Source organism: Rhipicephalus microplus, unplaced genomic scaffold, assembly GCF_043290135.1.
Source record: "Rhipicephalus microplus isolate Deutch F79 unplaced genomic scaffold, USDA_Rmic scaffold_14, whole genome shotgun sequence".
NCBI lineage: Eukaryota > Metazoa > Arthropoda > Arachnida > Ixodida > Ixodidae > Rhipicephalus > Rhipicephalus microplus.
The window spans coordinates 30,871,652-30,889,470 of record NW_027464587.1 but is presented as its reverse complement, the minus strand read 5'-3'; the positions used below and the strand labels follow the sequence as shown (position 1 = coordinate 30,889,470).

Here is a 17,819-nt window from a genome sequence, read left to right as displayed (position 1 = left end):
CCAGGTGATAATCCTTGATGTGCGAGTGCCCTGCACTCCCGTGGCACGACTCAACAACCACCGGGCATGCGTCAATGGCATCGCCTGGGCCCCCCACTCATCATGCCACATCTGCACAGCTGGTGAGTATAGGGTGGCTCGATTACATGCATTGTCTTGTGTACCACCACGTCTTCTCACATGTGAGACAGGAAATGGGGATATAAAGTTTGGGCTAGGGTTGCATTGTTGCCAACACATGGCAGTGCAAAGGAGATGGAAGTGACAGTAGGTGATGATACTGGTGACTGAGACCAAGTGAAAATAAAGCTTTTGCGATCTTTGAGCATAGTTATTTAGGCCATTTCAGTGTGTAGGATATACAGTAGAATATAGATTATAGGAATCCCATATAGTGATAAAAATTATTTGCACCAGAAAACGTTCGTATAACCAAGAAACATGGAAAACTGGTTCGCCAAGTAAGTAAGCATACTAGTACAAGAGGAGGAAACTGTCATACATGTAATTACAGCACAGCTGTTAAGGTAAAGGTCGGTCCCATGTCGTAGATAAAAAATTATCATTATAAACCAGCCTGTGCCATCGTCATTCTCTTCTTCATCGCCTTCCTCTTCAACTTCACTAGCAGAAGACATGTATAGATTTATCTAGCGAGAGATGCAGTAACTTGATGGGGGAAGTAATGAGCACAGAGTGAGAGAAGAAATATAAAAAAAAAATTTTGGCAAGAAAGTTCTTTTGCCGAGGCATGATTTTACTCAAATATCCACAATGCGAATGCAAGCTTACTAACCACTTCATGCACGATGGCAATGCTGAGCATAGTCTTCTATTGTACAGTATGGTGGTGGGAAAGTAAATTGAGAGCAGGGAGAAGGAAAAAAGAATAGGGGGAGAGATGCATAGGCAGGCACGCGGGATGGGGCAGGGCAGGGCCAGAAGGCAAACATTCTAAAACCTCTGTTCTATGCTGTTCCAATATTATGTATGTGGTGGAGTGGGATGTAATTTTGGCAAGAATTAAAATCTTGCAGTCTCCGAAACAAATCAGAGGAGTTCGAAGGTGTGCATTTCTAAAGTTTCAAAGCCTAGGTCATTTGCCAAATTAGTCTGCTTCCTCTTTTGGTGCTTGTTCACCTTTCAGAGGATGTCCAATTGGGAGACAGCAGGTGTTAACACAGAACAACTGTGCGGCCAACCATCAGTGAAAGAGCATACATGAACAACTCTCATAAAAAGGAAGAAAAATTCACGACACCAGTCCCATCAGTAATAGAAAAGTGGGGACGTGCATAGGTGTATTGGGGCCTCCATTATTCAGGCACACCTTCTCGGACGTCATAACGCACAGTTGATGGGCAATGCCGACATCCAGCTAGAATGGCCGTGCAGTGCCCATGCTTGTGCTTGAGTCATGCATGTCCAAACCGGTTGGCCAAGATTTCTGCGGCCACCACGTAGGCAGCACCTGTTCATACCCTATTTACTTGCATAATCGGCGCACTTGCATAATATGTGCATCCCTAGTGTGGTCACGGAAAATTTGATTTTTTAAATTACGCGCATACTAGGCGCACCCCAAACTTGGCCGTGAACAGAAACGATTTCACCACCCCAGTGGTACGTACATTCGGAATGCGGCCCCCGTTCCCTGAAGAAAAAAAAAAGGCAAATCGACGAGCAAAAAAAAAAAAAAAAACAATCGAAGTGCAACAATTTAACCAATGCGTTTGTCAAAATAAAACTTAAAAAAAAAAAGCATTCATGAGCGAAAAAAAAAAGGCTGTTCCATCAATTGTACAAGTGACCTCCTTGGAGGTTACGTGTACAACGCCGAGGGCTCGATCGCCATCACCACCATCAGAGAAAAAGAAACCCCCACTTTGCAAGCAGTGTGCGTATTTGCGTATTTTGTGGTCGTGTACTCAACTTCGGATCCACCATGGGGAAGTACAGAAGCTACATGGCCGAATTTAAACTGAAGGCAGGGCAGTACCCGCTGGAGCACGGCAACCAGGCTGCAAGCAGGCATTTCGGTGTTGCAGAAACCAGTATTCGATACTAGAGGTATCAAGAAGAAAAACTTAAGGCGACGAAGAAGACACGATGGGCTATCCACGGTGCCAAGACTGACAGGTATCCGAACACCGAAGAGCAACTGGTCCGGCATGTACGGGAGCTACGACAAGACAGCTGTGCTGTGTCATTGGTAATTTTTGTGCAGACTGAGGCGCAGAATAGCCTGAGCGCAGTGCATCGAAGCAAAAGAGCTCTGGATGAACAACTCGTTTCATGCGGCATATGAGGACAAAGTGATGGACTTCCATCGTTTCGTTATTAAGCTCCGACAGCAGAAAAACGTCTGGCGCTGATGAACAACGATGCACCGTAATCGTGGTGGTGACAGCGGACGGGCGCAAGCTACAGCCTTACATTATTTTTAAACGTAAGACACTCCCTAAGACAAATTTCCCTCAAGACATCTACGTCAGAGTCCAGGAAAAAGGCTTGATGAGTGCAGAACTCATGATATATTGGGTGAAAACAGTCTGCGGTCGGGGTCGGCGGTCTGTTGCTCCCGTCCATGCTTGTCCTGGACAATTTTCGTGGGCATCTAGTAGACCGCGTACGAGATGAGCTAAAGGAACTGCACACAGATCTGGCAGTGATTCCGGGCGGCATCACTTGATGTATCCTTGAATAAGCCTTTTAAGGACAATGTTCGAAGGCTGTACACCACCTGGATGGCTGGAGGTCAATATCAGCTGACTCTAGGTGTGAAGATTAAGAAGCGGCCTGTGGAAATGTTGTGCGCTTGGATCGTGGAAGCGTGGCAGGCGATCTACGACAGTCACCAGGAAAAGCTTCAAGAAGACTGGTACCTCGAACGCACTAGATGGGAGTGGGGATGACATGTTGTGGGATGCGGATGATACGGACACTGAAAACGAATCTCCGCTCGGCGAGGGTTAATGTGTGCTCTCCGACTCGACTTCGAATAGGGAAAAGGAGGAACACCTATGACTTTGTATTACTTTGTATAACTTGGTATTACGCAGACGCAAAGAACTCTACGAATGAACTAAAATTCATTATTAGCGATACCGTGTTAGATGTTAGCGATGATGTCTGTCTATACGCTTCCTCACTTTGGTAGCTTGTGGTCGTGTTGACATGCAACATACGTGTAATGAAAAGACAAACTCATTGGGCTTTTTCCTCGCTTCAAATCATACGGCTGCATCTCACAACAGTTCCTCAAAATGCTGACTGACCAGCACACATTGTATCATGTTCTTCTCTTTTGCTGTTCTTTTATAGGTGGTTTGCGTCTTGGTAATTTGACAAAATCATTCAAAGTGGTGCGACGAAGATGACGAATGAGTGCGTTTCCAGGCTTCGGCATGAGTCAGTGCCACAATGAGAACACTCGGATCATAGTAGACGTCATCGGTGCTACCGCATTGTCACTCAGGATAGTATGTGTGTAATGTATCACACCGAACACGTAGCGCTATTGGTGATGTTTCAGGGTACTCCATTTTCCAGGCTGTTTGCCATCAATGTCAAATAACTTCCGTGTGACGGAAGCGATCTAAATTTTGCCAAGAAGACCTAAGCACATTGAGCAATCAAATGAAGGGCACATCTCGATTTTGAAATTTGATGTCAGTGCTACTTTAAAATATTCCAAATTTCAAAGTATCAAAAATGAACAAATAAGTGTATATTAGTCCACCTATACCACCTCTGTAAAGGTGGTTTTCCTGCAGCAGAGGGTTGCTATACGGTGAACATGCTTTTTAAAAGCAGATCAGCACTGCCGCAAAGCCTTACTTTAAGGATAAATGCACATACAGTCGAAACACGCTACAACGAAACTGACGGGGTGCAAAAAAAAATTTAATTGTAGTGAAATTGAAAAAAATATATAGCTGATCTGAGCCTTCTTTCTTCCTGTCCATCATTCATGTCTAGCACATGTTGTCTTGAGGGATGACACGCCAAAGTACGGAATTTCAGTTCTATAGAAGCCTTTGTGAGAGATCAGAAATTGATTATTTTCTTGAAGTTGAACTGTTAAAATGGTTACTATAAGTATGAAAACTGAGAAAAATACCTGATGGCCACCTTGAAGCTTTGTAGTCTCGGCATTATTACACGCGCTACCTGAAGTTAGATGTGCTTCAAAGCACCTTTGCTCTGTGAATATCGGCGCATGGTCTAGAACACCTGGTAATGCGTTATTTAAAGAGAGCTTGGCTTTGGAGATTTTAACAACTATAATTACTGGGAGCTAAAATACCTTCTCAAAAGCACACCAAACCAGGAGGCTAAGTAGAGGGAAAATGGAGGGAATCTGAACCTTCTCCACATCGAAATTTTTCATGTTTTCTGGAGCTGTTCTGCACACTGCCCCCCCCCAGAAATCCTAGGTAGCCCTGCACTGAACGTTTACACCATTGCAGAGTATAGCGTATCTCTTTACAAATGCGCAATGTAAATTTGACTTTTTCAACAGTATGAGATTGCAAATTATTTCAAAATTAACGTATTCGGACAAGAGATGTACTGGGTACAAATTTTGCTCGCTTGCAATTGCACTGCACTAATGTCTTGGAAAGCAGCATAATGTGAGCTGTCATTAGAAAATAAAAACTGGTTATAGTGCCTTCAGGCAGCAACTTACAGACTGGCTACATATACAGCTCATAATAGACTTAAAATAACCTCTTTCGCTGAAAGTTCACGATTCAAAGGTAAACGTGTTCTTTCGGCTCGGCTCCCTGGCAGAGCGTCCTGGTATAATAAGCACACTGAGCTTGCATAAGTGACGCACAGTAAACGCGAAAGCACGCACTTAAAACAAGCTAAGCGTTTCGGAAAGCATTATGATCTTCCGCAAAACTGGCATGATAAAACTGAGTCGTCACCAATATAAATGCTGTGGCAAAGTTGCTTGTACTTGGGTTTCTTATACAACAGTCGAGTGCATGTGGACCCTCACGAGAATCAGTGCTCTGGATATCCTAGAGACAGCCGACAAATGCTTCTTTCATCGCAGTTCTGATACTTCTCCACCTTTTTGTAGTTCGCTAATAGCCACTTATGATAAAGCAAGGCTCAGAGCGCTTCTTTGGAAGCGCACAACACTGAGTGAGCAGCTAGGCATATCTGTGCATATTCCGATTGTACGCCACTGTTTTCTTTTATGAATCAGCAGGCTCCTGAAACAGGGAATTCCGCGACGCAACTTTGGTACGCCTGCATATTCATTCGTGCGCCCTGGTGTGTAGCAGGTGTGCTCAGCAGTGCAATAAATGCATTAAATATGAGCAATTACATGCTTTCGCAAGCTACAACGCACGCTCTCTAAATGCTGACGCTCTTGACATCTTTAGTACTAAGAGACTACAGCACCACCGCTATTGTCACCAGCTGGAAAATCAGCTGAGAAACGACACGGCCGCCTCGTTCGTTTTACTGCCCCCTTTTAGTACACTGTAACTGAACTAACTGAGCTGTGCGCGTTGTAATTTCTTGACTTGTGTAGTGCAGGGGTGCGACAGCTGTGCCGAAACCGTGAAATTTGCTTAAATTGCACCACACTGCTCCAAAATGCCTAGCCAGCCTCAATATTTTCTCAGGTGTGCTAATTTTGGCGAAAAATGCTAGCGGCGTCAACCACCTGCAGTTTGCGCCATCTGTCAAAGCGCGCAGACCCAAACTATAGTGCCTAGAATGTACTTAAAATATGACCAGATAAAGTACCAACACTGCACGCCGATCGGTTCGTTGAACCAGGGAACTTCAAGACAAAAATGCATTGCTCTAGCGACCAAAACTTCGGGGGGAAATGTAGCTATAGCTTGTTAAGAACTAAAGCTGGAAGCGTATGTAGCGTTTTCCTCGCGTGAACAAGCTTAACGTGCTGCGAACACCGGCGTTGCCCGCGACCACGTCGATTGCCTTAGCTGTGGCTCATAAAACATATTTTTTTTTTGTTTTGAACTTACGCCGTCCTGGTCGAACACGCTTTTGAAATGAGCCGAAGCGGCGCATACCCCCCCCCCCCCCCCCCCTGGTGAAAGAAAAGAAAAAGGTGGGAAGGGGGAAGGGACGTGTAGCGGTAGCAAAATTTCTTGGCAGTGGTTTTATTAACCGATGTAGAGAATGCTGCTTAAGCTACCTGCACCGCAGTACACTATCGAAAAAGCTTATTGAGGTTTGGAAGGGGCTGTGAGCGATATTCACGTAACATTGCACATTTTGCTAGTGGACTCGTGTGTTTGTACGTCGCACAATTCTGAGTACCAGTATAATAACTGATGTTTAAATAAGCTACTGGAAATCGTATGGAGCAGTGTGTGACATTTCTGCTTCCCCAAAAGACAAAGTAGTGTGTCGTTTTTGTATTTGCCACCCTACTTCTCAGTTTTATGAATCTCCCAAATTTCAAGGTTGCGAGCTTGCAGATTGATATTTAAATTCACAGAGACTGTCAAATGATTTGACAGGCACAGCAAATGCTAATATAGGCTTCATCATTGTCTGCTGAGTGGGGTGGTTCAAAATACTACTTTCAGTGAAATAGCAGTGCTCATGTTCACACTGCACAATTTAGGTGATGTTGAATAGCTGATACATATTTTTTTTTTTTCAAACGTAAGCCTTCTTATATATACTGCTCCAAATTTGTCATTTCTTGATAAAAATATGTATGACTTTTTTCTTGTAATCTGCTTCCAATTTGAATTTTGTTGCTCCAAAAGTTTTATTTTGCTGCTCCAAAAATTGTTCCAAATTGTATTTCGGCTGTTGTACCCCTGGAAGTGCAACTTATGACGTCCTGCTGTTACTATGAACGTTGATGTTAAAGAGACCAGAAACGTACTTCGATATTTTTTTTTCAAGCATTTCAAGTAAACGTGCGCATCATGTGCAGAATGCCGTCGCAATCAACGATTCAATGATCGCAATCAACAAATTTCAAGAAACGATCCCTCCTTCTTTACGGACCTTTCGGGCCTCCGCGTGACGCGCCGTGCAACATCTCTGAGGTGCCGAGCCAAATAAGATGGAATTAGGAGCAACAGCCTGCGACTTTCGGTCAGTCTGCAAGCTGCTGTCTGTGCTGCTTATTGTTGTTCGTCATGTTGCCCGTGTGCGTGCAACATGTACGAGGCACGGCGTGTCACCGTACGGGTCTATCGCGTTGGCGGTAATCTGAAGGCGTGCGCGCAACGCAGGGTCAATACCGGCACGATTATGGCTGCCACGGTTTGCCAACAATCAGGAAACTACAACGCAACTGACGAAGTCGACGGCTAGATTCGCGGCAACCGAAAGTAGGTGGTGTTTCAAGCAGCGCATCAGTGATTATGTATGCCACGCGAGATTGGGAAGGGCACTCGGTGAGGGGTCAAAGTGACTTGGAGAGGATAGCAGCGGAGGGAAGCGCAGGAGAGAGCCAAAGAAGTGATTTTCTCTGTTTCCATAATCAAACGTGTCTAACTCCGCAATCACTGCACCCAATTTGAAAAATTCTCATGGCTCCGTGTTTGTAGTCTAATCGTGCACAATTTCCTCACTACAACTGAATTTCGACCTCTGAGTGGTTTACAGGCCCTTTAAGTGAAAGTAATTATGCACAGTGAAAACAGCTACGCGCCCTTATGCGTGCTCAAGCCTGTGACTGCAAGTGCGACAAAGGCAGAATATCCACAGACCGAAAACGTGAAAATATTCACGCTGCGCTCCGTGAAAGGGGCTAGGCATGAGCGGGTTCTGGACGGTGCAGTAGATCGGCGTGGAAGGTGTCGGAGCTTGCATGGGATCTTGTGTCGAAGTCATAGTCGCTGCGTCAGTGGTTGGTGTCTCAGGCGGTAGGCCTCGTTGGCGGCGGCTTACTCTATGAACAGGAGTGTCCACGGGTGCAGGGCTTGTGTTCCGGCTGCTGGACGGGGTCTTGGGCATCGGGTGGATTGCGAGACGTTGTACCCAGCACCTCCACCAGTCTTGTCACGTTACTCTCGACAAACTTGATAAAGAATGGGCTCGTTTAGTCGACTACTCAAGCAGCGGCTCAGAGAGATCGTCCTCGTCTTCTTTCACTCTTCGATCTCACCCAAGCAAACCATGTGGCAATATCAGCTTTTTGGCAGGCTGAAGCTACTCTGTGTGGATAGACCTTGACTAGGTAACTAAAACAAATACGTATGTGTGGGATTGAGGCATATCTAGAAGCGCATGAACTTCCAGAAGAATAAATTTTCTATTCTAAAATGCTCATCCTCTCTCACTCTCTGCTTTTCTAGTCGTCAACTTATGAACACAAGTTCATATTTTGCACTCGTGAATATTTGGTCAACGTTTGACTCACGTTATGTTGTTTTTTTTTTCTTTTAGGCGGAATTTGAAAGTCAGCGTAAGATGCAGGGTTGGCGTAAAATTTTGTCATATAACCAAGGTTCTTAGTAAATTGTTTCTACGAGGACTTTGTCAGGACCAAACCAATTTGTCTTAAAATGTGGGTCGTTGAGATACTGGGGGATGTAAAATCGATGTTCCACTGTATTTAAAGCCTAAATTAAAGCATTTATGGCCTCAGAAGTCATTACAAGTGCTAACGCAACTATTTGCCCATAGTATAATGAAAAACAAGGTGTGAACTGCAAGTAACAACACTTTATTTCACATGAAAATAGTCTGTAAACTTGTCTTGCTTCTTGCTCACTGTCGAGTTCTAGCCATCCTCAGTATCATTGAAGTATTTTAAATAAGCAAATTTAGACTTGTCTTGCTTCTTGCGATCTGTCGAGTTCTAGCCATCCTCAGTATCATTGAAGTTTTAAATAAGCGAATTCAGCTTTTTCGAACACAACAGTATTGGTTGACGCAGAACGCCAAGGCAAGCTTTTAGCGCGGCAAAAGGATGGTTAGCGGAGGTAGCGAAAGCATTGACATATTCACAACCGCACGGGCACACTTCCATGACGCCGGAAATGAAGGCCATGATTTCAGCATCGATGCAGTGAGAAACAGCTAAGTCGTCATCTGCACCGATGAAGTCACTCACTGACCGAGATTGCAGAATTTGCAGAATTCACTGAGGCAACGTACGCCGTTGTCAGCAGTCATGACGCACCCGAAGTCGTATCCTGGCCGGCAAGGAAAGTTTTTGACGGTGCTTCACTTAACGTTGCTCCAAGCGCCAGTCATAATTTTTATCGCTATGTGCGGGTCAACATTCTTTACAACTCCTGAATGAGGATCTATTAGGAGCAAGGCAAGAAGTACACAAGTCCACTAGGCGCCGAGTTTTCTCTGTCGACATGTTGGTGGTATCGATGTCACTTGTGGCTTTGCAGCTGGCAGCTGCTGCTTTCAGCTGCTTTGATGCGAAAAGCTAGAAAAAGCGTAGCCTCTGAGACACTTGTTTTAAAACTGAAAACACTAAATATGTCATGAGGTTGCACATCTCAAAGGGCATGCTTTTTAGGCTTGCATGCCTTGTGCATGAACAGGCAAGGAAGGGAATGCGAACATTGCAACGAGATCGCCGAGTCACTTCACATTCTCATTTTGGTGCCCTTGGCAATCAGTCTCCTCAAAAACACTATGCACACGTGTTAGGACCTGCAGATTGCGCATCAAATGTACCGGTGCACTCGCAAGGAGGTGCGTTCCTCACACTGGTCCATCACAATGTCGCTGACATTGGCCATTTGGGAGACGCATGCATGCTCCCGCCCCCATAGTTCGGCCAAAATCTGCCCACTGATGCAGGGCGCGAGACGCGCGCATTGCATTCCATTTTGGCCGACCCCATCTCAATGTTGCCTTTTTCGTGTGCTAGACTATGCGTTCTGGCGCTGCAGTCAAATCGAACAACTCGACTGTACGATGCCCGCAACCCCGTTTTTTGTCACCTGCGTGCGTAACGGTATCTGAACGTACTAGAAAGATGCGGAATATTGATCAATATTTGCTAGGAAAAATGCACTTTCTGGGCGTCAGCGCGGCGCAGCGTTTGATATAGTGGATATGCCACTGTGTGGGAGTTGGATATATGGGTGCACCAGTCCCATACTTTTGCATGGGAAATTCAAGGGAATTCATCAGCTGTTCAATACAGCCAATAATTCGATATAACCAAGTTTGGTATAATTGGGATCGGCTGTATTACCCACACATCAATTCTTCCCGTTTCTTTTTGTTAGTTTACAAAGTTGTTCATTTGATAAGGGGGGTTAATGTCCCAAAACCACCATATGATTATGAGAGACGCCGTAGTGGAGGGCTCCGGAAATTTCGACCACGTGGGGTTTTTTAACATGCACCCAAATCTGAGCACACGGGCCTACAACATTTTCGCCTCCACCGGAAATGCAGCTGCCGCAGCCGGGATCCGAACCCGCGACCTGCGGGTCAGCAGCCGAGTACCTTAGCCACTAGACCACCGCGGCGGGGTGTTTAAAAAAAAAGTTGTTATGCTGGTTTATGCGCTCTTAGTAAATTTTGAAGTGTAAGATATTTTGCAGGTTATTACTTGCATTCTACTGAAAGTCAAATCTTGCTGCCATTCAAAGTTGCATCAACTTCCTTTGAATCAAAAAGAATTACATTTGCCCTCGTGTTGTTTAAGGGGGGACATGGGTCTTTAAAATTTTTTTTCTGTTTTTGGCTCAATCTTGACCAAACCTCACCATCTTGGACAGTTTTTTCATGCTGATTTCAAATATGTAATTGTTTCTGAAATATCTTCAGTGGATAAAAAGATATTAACATCTGTAATTTAATTAATTATGCACTTCATTGGGGGCTTTTTGGCAACTTAATCAAGCCAGATCCAAAAAATAAATGCATAGCCCCAACGCTGAGGGCTTTCTGTATGGGGTGATGCTATCTTTATTAATTTTTAGGCATTATATAGATAAGAAAACAGACCAGCACTTACAATGGATATTGTGTTCAATTTTCGCTCATTACTATCCATAATTGTAATTAACAGTATGCTTCTAGAGTAATCAAAATAGCATCACCCCATAGGTAATGTTATTACAAATAAAATGATACCAAGTTTGTCATTCTCAATCAACAGTAACATAGAAAAACCCCTAAGGTTTAGTGTGGTGCACAGAAACATCGAACTGAGAAAAACGCATTTAAGGTTTATAATAACTGTAACTTTTGCTAAAGTGAAGCTAGAACAATAAAAATGGCACCGTTGTATAGCTCTACATTATGTGAGTATGGCTGTACCAAATGTGTATATGCACCTTCCCAAAATATTTGCCACAGCTCATTTAAAAACTGTACTGGCCGTTGAATCAGTATAAGGAACCCAGTCTACAACTTTGTGGCTGTTCTAGTGCACTGAAAACCAAAGGAAGACACATGTTATATATAAAAACATCGCCATTTTATACATAAAACACTATTTCAAGTAAAACACACATTTTTGTCCCAGACATCCTTACAATTCTACAGCATGCCAGGGCTGTATGCAGCTCGGCCGAATAGAGTGCACCGCTTCGGCAGGCATTCGCGCCAGCGAATCGTCGTCTGAATGTGCTGCCTCGGCAATAACAGGCACTTGCGCCAGCGAGTCGTCGTCTGAATGTGCTGCCTCTGCAATAACAGGCATTTCCGACAGCCCGTTGTCGTCAGAATGCGCTGCCTCGGCCATCTCCGGTGTTCTCGGCGGCGCGCAGGCCGCTCCCTTCTGCCGCGCATTCCACGCTCGCTTTCGTTTCCTGCCGAAAGCTTGACGAGTCTTTTTCTTCAGGCGAGCTTCCCAAGCCATGCCGGCGAAATGCAGAAAGACGTACACGAGCGGGTAGCAGACGAGATAACACGCACGAGAGCAGGCGCCGACGGAGCAAAACCAGACAAAAAAAAAAAGAGCGAGCAACCTTGGCCGCGCCGCCGCGCGAGCCAATGGTAAGCGCAAAACGGGGGGGGGCTCGCCGGCGCGCGCGCTCTAGCCAATCAGCGGTCCGGCAGACGGCTTCGCAAAACGGGGGAGGGCAGTCGTTGTGTTGGAGCTACGCCATTTTGAGAGCCCACAAAACGGGCACAAAGGAACCAGCTTCAAAACAAGCCCAAGATGGCGCCGATCCGCCGGCTGCTTCGCTGGTGGCGCGCGCGGTAAGTTCGAACAAATTTTCTGTTTTGCGGGTTGTTTTGCGACTCCCGTGATGGTTTGAAAATAGATTTTAACCTATTTTTTTATCAAATTTAGCGTTAATAATTTGAGGAGAGGTGCTTATAGGTTCAAAGATTCGAAAAATGCGTTTTTCTCAAAATCTATTTTTTGGCCATTTTTTACTTTTCTAAGACCCGCGTCCCCCCTTAAAAATAATGCCCAGGGTAGTTGGGTCATAACAAATATGCCAATGTTTCATTATGATATGTGATACATACTACATTGAACTCTCAGAGCTTCTAGGGACCCAATGAAATAGCCCACTTGACTGAAACTTCATTTCATTGAATATTCACTACTGTATGGACCATCACTGGGTACGGCAGTCAAAAGTGTGAAATATGCAGTTTATTGTAAAATAATTCTGTAATTTTCATTTAGCTGGGCACACTTGGAGCACAGAGATGGAAAGCAGAGAGCACGTGTTTCTGTGCACTGCCTCTGGCACAGCTTGTTGCTCTGACGCGAAGTCTCACAACTTTCTGATACATATGTTTTGAAGGCTCGGCTGGAGATGCGGGATTTGAAACTACCTCACCTGTTACAACTTCTTCGTTGCTCTCTTTTTGTTTTGGTACGAGACCAAAATCAGAATTTTCAAGTCTAGTAGCTCTTCACAGGCACAGATGAGTATGTGACTAGTTTTTGTCTCCCACGTGGCAACTTTGCCTTGACGGCTCTGCATGAACAGGTGATGTTGCACCGCACCGATGGAGAGATGATTTGGGGGTGGCACGGACTGGCTACGTCGGTACTGCATAGTGCAAGATTTCATTGAATTGATCTAAAGATTGAGCCTAGGCTTGCAGATCAACTTCATTGAACTGAAATATTGGCTGTCAAAAATTTGTCTCACTGAAATATTTTCTCAGAATACATTGGAAAACTGCTGGGAATTTTTTAAAAGCTCGTTATTCTGAAATACAGTCCAGCCCCCATATAGTGAAACCCCATTAATATGTACCTGTCGAGGATGGCAGCATAATTACACACTAAACGTATTACGCATTAACCACCAGCTCCTGACACGGATGATGTCATCATATGGTGCTCCACAGGGTCGGATGGCTTCATTGAGTCCGCCCTGCAAGAGGCTATCGACATCACCGAGTCTTACCTCAACCACACCGGTCTCAGGTGCTCACCTGCGAAGTCGGAGCTGTTGATATATTTGCCCAAACGCTGGTGTGCCAAGCCCAAAGGGTGAAAACCTCCGGCGGAACGCAATATCACCCTCCACACCAGAGATGGTCGTACTATACCCAGGGTAAACACCATCAAGGTTCTCGGCATGATCATCGAGTCCCGCGGAACCAACACCCAAACAGTACACAAGCTGAGGAGTAAGACTGAGAATGCCATACGACTCGTATGTAGAGTAGCCAACAGGCACCATGGCCTCAAAGAAGACAACCTGCTGCGTCTCGTACACGCGTTTGTTTTGTGCCATTTTACCTACGTTGCCGCTATACACAAGTGGCTACGTGCTGAGCGCGATCAACTCAATGCGCTTATTCGCAAGGTGGTCAAACGAGCCCTTGGCCTCCCTATCACCACTCCAACGTACAAACTCCTCGAGCTTGGCGTACATAACACGCTAGAAGAGATCGCCGAAGCTCAGGAACGTGTGCAATTGACCCGACTCACTACCACCAAGGCGGGCCGCCATATTCTGCGCGAGCTCGGCTTCTTCTCCTCGAGGGCCAGGGACCCCCCAGAGTTGACTCTAATTCCTGTGAAATCCGCGACCTTATCACGATCGCTCCCATACCACGAAATGTACACCCCGAATACAACAGAGACAGGCGCCTTGCGCGGGCGACCGCCATTCTCAAGCGCATAGACATGGAAGCGGACAACGTCTCGTTCGTGGACGCCGCTGCCTAAAGCAACAACCAAGCCTTCGCCGCGGTCGCGGTATCATCCGCGCAGCAGACTGTTAACTCAGCCACAATCCTCACCCGAAACCCCGAAGTAGCGGAGCAAGTAGCTATAGCTATAGCTATGCTCGACAGCGAACGGGAATTCATCTACAGCGACTCCAGGCCGGCCATCAAAGCCTTCGAATGCGGAGTCATCTTCGACCAGGCGTTACGCATCCTGCGCAATGCTGACCCAAGTGCCCTGAAGCACCACACTGTCATCTGGTTCCCCGCCCATCTCGGCCAGGTGCCGGGTGCCCTATCCAACCTCAACGAGATCGCCCATAATGCAGCGCGCGCACTTACCGACCGCGCTGCCACAGGGCAACCTCATCTTGCTGGACTGGATACCAATCGGGATGCACCAATCACGTACAATGAAATTACAAAGCACTTTTACTTGGAACGCCGCATTTTTCCACCCCCACATCCGAAACTTAACCGACCGCAGGCACTAACCCTACGCCTATTACAGACACACACGTACCCAAACCTTGCCACGCTTCACATTTATTATCCCGATGCATACCCCAGCGACACATGCCCATCATGTGGACACACAGCGACACTCGAACACATGCTCTGGGAGTGTAGAACAACTCCTCCCGACTCTACCTCAAGCAAATGGGAGAGGTCCCTCAGGAGCTCACTTCTCGCCGACCAGCAATGGGCCGTCCAGCAGGCCCACGAAGCGGCCGCGGCCGCCAGGTACTCCCTGTCAATCCCTACGTGGGAGACGCCCGCTACGCGCTAAGCGCGTCCTGCAGGACCGAAATAAAGTTTTTTCATTCCATTCCATTCCTGACACTTGCATCTCCTGACATGCGCCATCACCGGGAACAAAAGAATATGTTCGAACAAAGGAGCTACTGAGAACTTGTGGCTGAAAACTTCCTGTATTCGCCTCAGCACAGGTATGCAACCTCTTCCTTTTTACAAAGGCTACTTACGTGTGTCAGGTACCAAATTTCTCGTGAGATAAAGTTCAGGCTTTGCATGGACTATTCGCCACTTTTGCGGGGGGAAGGGAGTGGGTATCAATGGGAACCAACACACAGAGATAATTTCTTTCTCCCTCCCCTTCAGTATCTGCTGTGATAGAACATTTGTTTGCGCACTATCTTATACCTCCGTTTCTCTTTTACACCGTACTTCCGCACGACGGATATGAACTGCATGGAACTGTGGTTACGCAAGGAATAGAGACAAACTACGTCATAACACTGTCTGTATAAGGTCAGAATTGTAGTACGGGCGTTATTTACAAATACATCATGCTTGTAGTCAGCCAAGCCATTTTAACAATACTGCTTCAGTGTTAAATTCAAAGCTCTGACTTATTAATGTTTGAGGTTTGCAAAACAGCGCATTGATGAAAGCATGCTCTATTCTCGAAAAACAACATCATTCTTTTGCCATTCCATTCTATGCAAAAGGTGCTTAATTCCATTCATTCCTCCAAGAGTTGTCCCTATTCTATTACCATTCTTTTCTGGGGCTGCAAAAATGTGGAATGATTCTGGAGTGGTATCTCTGCAACATTGATCGGGAGATCTCCCGCTACTAGCGCTCCCCTCAAAAATTGGAGCCAGAACTGTCCACGACGCTCCCTTTCTCTTGCCGATGCTCGGTGGTTTCACGTAACAGGCCCCACTATGTGCTCTTAAATCCAGTGGCCGTGGCACTGCTTATTTCTATTTTAATCTAAATTCTCATGTCAGCTGTGGTGGTTAAGTATCTAAACGTATTCCCCTCTTTTTTTCCAATTTAATATTTTTATTTTTAGTCTTTTAGGTTTTGAATTAAGGTAACATTTATGGGATTATCTAAAGTCTTCAGTTCATGCCAGCTGTCATATTTTAGTTACAGTTAGCATGAACTGCTGTGTGTCTCTGTGCGTACGTGCATGTGTGTTAAGTCTGGTTAGCTCATCAACACTCAATGTTTGCTAAAAAACACTGGAATTTCTGGTGTTTTCAAAAAATATAAAGTTAGAATTAACACAGATGTTTGAACACAGAAATATGCTTCAAAACTTGGTTGGATTGCTCTGGAACACACCCTCTAATGCTCCAGTGCTGCTTCAAAACAGCACTATTCCTGCTTCCTGGGCTGCTTCAAAAAACTGAAGCCTGCATCAACCCTAAAGTCAACCGTATCGACTATCATAAAGAACAAGGACAAGGTAATGAGTGCCAACAGCTATTTGACAAACAGGAGATGTCTGCAGACGGCAACAGACACTTTATTATTCACAGAGTGGTTGGGCAAGTTTGACCACAACATGCACAAGCAAGGCATGTGCGTGCTGCTCGTGGTCGACAACTGCTCAAGTAGTGCATTTTTGAAAGATATATACTTTCTTAGTGGGCAGGCAACATTTCAGAAAGAAGACAGATAGGATAGAGTGCACACTTAAAGCCATTTTATTGCACAGATGGCGGCAATATATATTCACAGTCAATAGGGTGGGGAGATGACACACAGAAAATGGAACAAATAATGGCGCATGTCCCAGAACATCATCATCATCATTATCAGCCTGACGACGTCCACTGCAGGACAAAGGCCTCTCCCATGTTCCGCCAGTTAACCCGGTCCTGTGCTTCCTGCTGCCAATTTATACCCGCAAACTTCTTAATCTCATCTGCCCACCTAACCTTCTGTCTCCCCCTAACCCGCTTGCCTTCTCTTGGAATCCAGTTAGTTACCCTTAACGACCAGCGGTTATCCTGTCTACGCGCTACATGCCCGGTCCATGTCGATTTCTTCTTGATTTCAGCTATGATATCCTTAACCCCCGTTTGTTCCCTAATCCACTCTGCTCTCTTCTTGTCTCTTAAGGTTACACCTACCATTTTTCTTTCCATTGCTCGCTGCGTCGTCCTCAATTTAAGCTGAACCCTCTTTGTAAGTCTCCAGGTTTCTGCTCCGTAGCTAAGTATTGGCAAGATACAGCTGTTATATACCTTCCTCTTGAGGGATAGTGGCAATCTACCTGTCATAATTTGAGAGTGCTTGCCAAATGTGCTCCACCCCATTCTTATTCTTCTAGTTACTTCAATCTCGTGGTTCGGCTCCGCGGTTATAACCTGCCCTAATTAGACATAGTCTTTTACAACTTGAAGTGCACTGTTACCTATCTCGAAGCGCTGCTCTTTTCCGAGGCTGTTGTACATTACTTTCGTTTTCTGCAGATTCATTTTCAGACCCACCTTTCTGCTCTCCTTGTCTAACTCCGTAATCATGAGTTGCAATTCGTCCCCTGAGTTACTCAGCAATGCAATGTCATTGGCGAAGCGCAGGTTACTAAGGTATTCTCCATTAACTCTTATCCCTAACTGTTCCCATTCTAGGCTTCTGAAAACCTTTTGTAAGCACGCGGTAAATAGCATTGGGGAGATTGTGTCCCCCTGCCTAACACCCTTCTTGATTGGTATTCTGTTGCTTTCTTTATGAAGCACTATGGTAGCAGTTGATCCCCGGTAGATTTCTTCCAGGATGTTTATATATAATTCATCGACGCCCTGATTCCGCAGTGTCTGCATGACGGCTGATATTTCTACTGAATCAAACGCCTTCTCGTAATCTATGAAGGCTATGTCTAGTGGTTGGTTATATTCTGAGCATTTCTCTATTACCTCATTGATAGTATGAATGTGGTCGATTGTTGAGTAGCCTGT

At 45.5% G+C, this 17,819-nt stretch overlaps 1 protein-coding gene across 1 annotated transcript in view; it reads left to right on the top strand.

Annotated features, from left to right (window-relative positions):
- The window catches only part of wap (DDB1 and CUL4 associated factor wap), a 75,689-nt gene that overhangs the window by 44,525 nt on the left and 13,345 nt on the right, over positions 1 to 17,819 (top strand). The window contains exon 6 of the mRNA XM_037432489.2: positions 5 to 122. Within this exon, the coding sequence (XP_037288386.1) occupies positions 5 to 122 (118 nt within the window). The remainder of the gene's footprint in view (positions 1 to 4; positions 123 to 17,819) is intronic.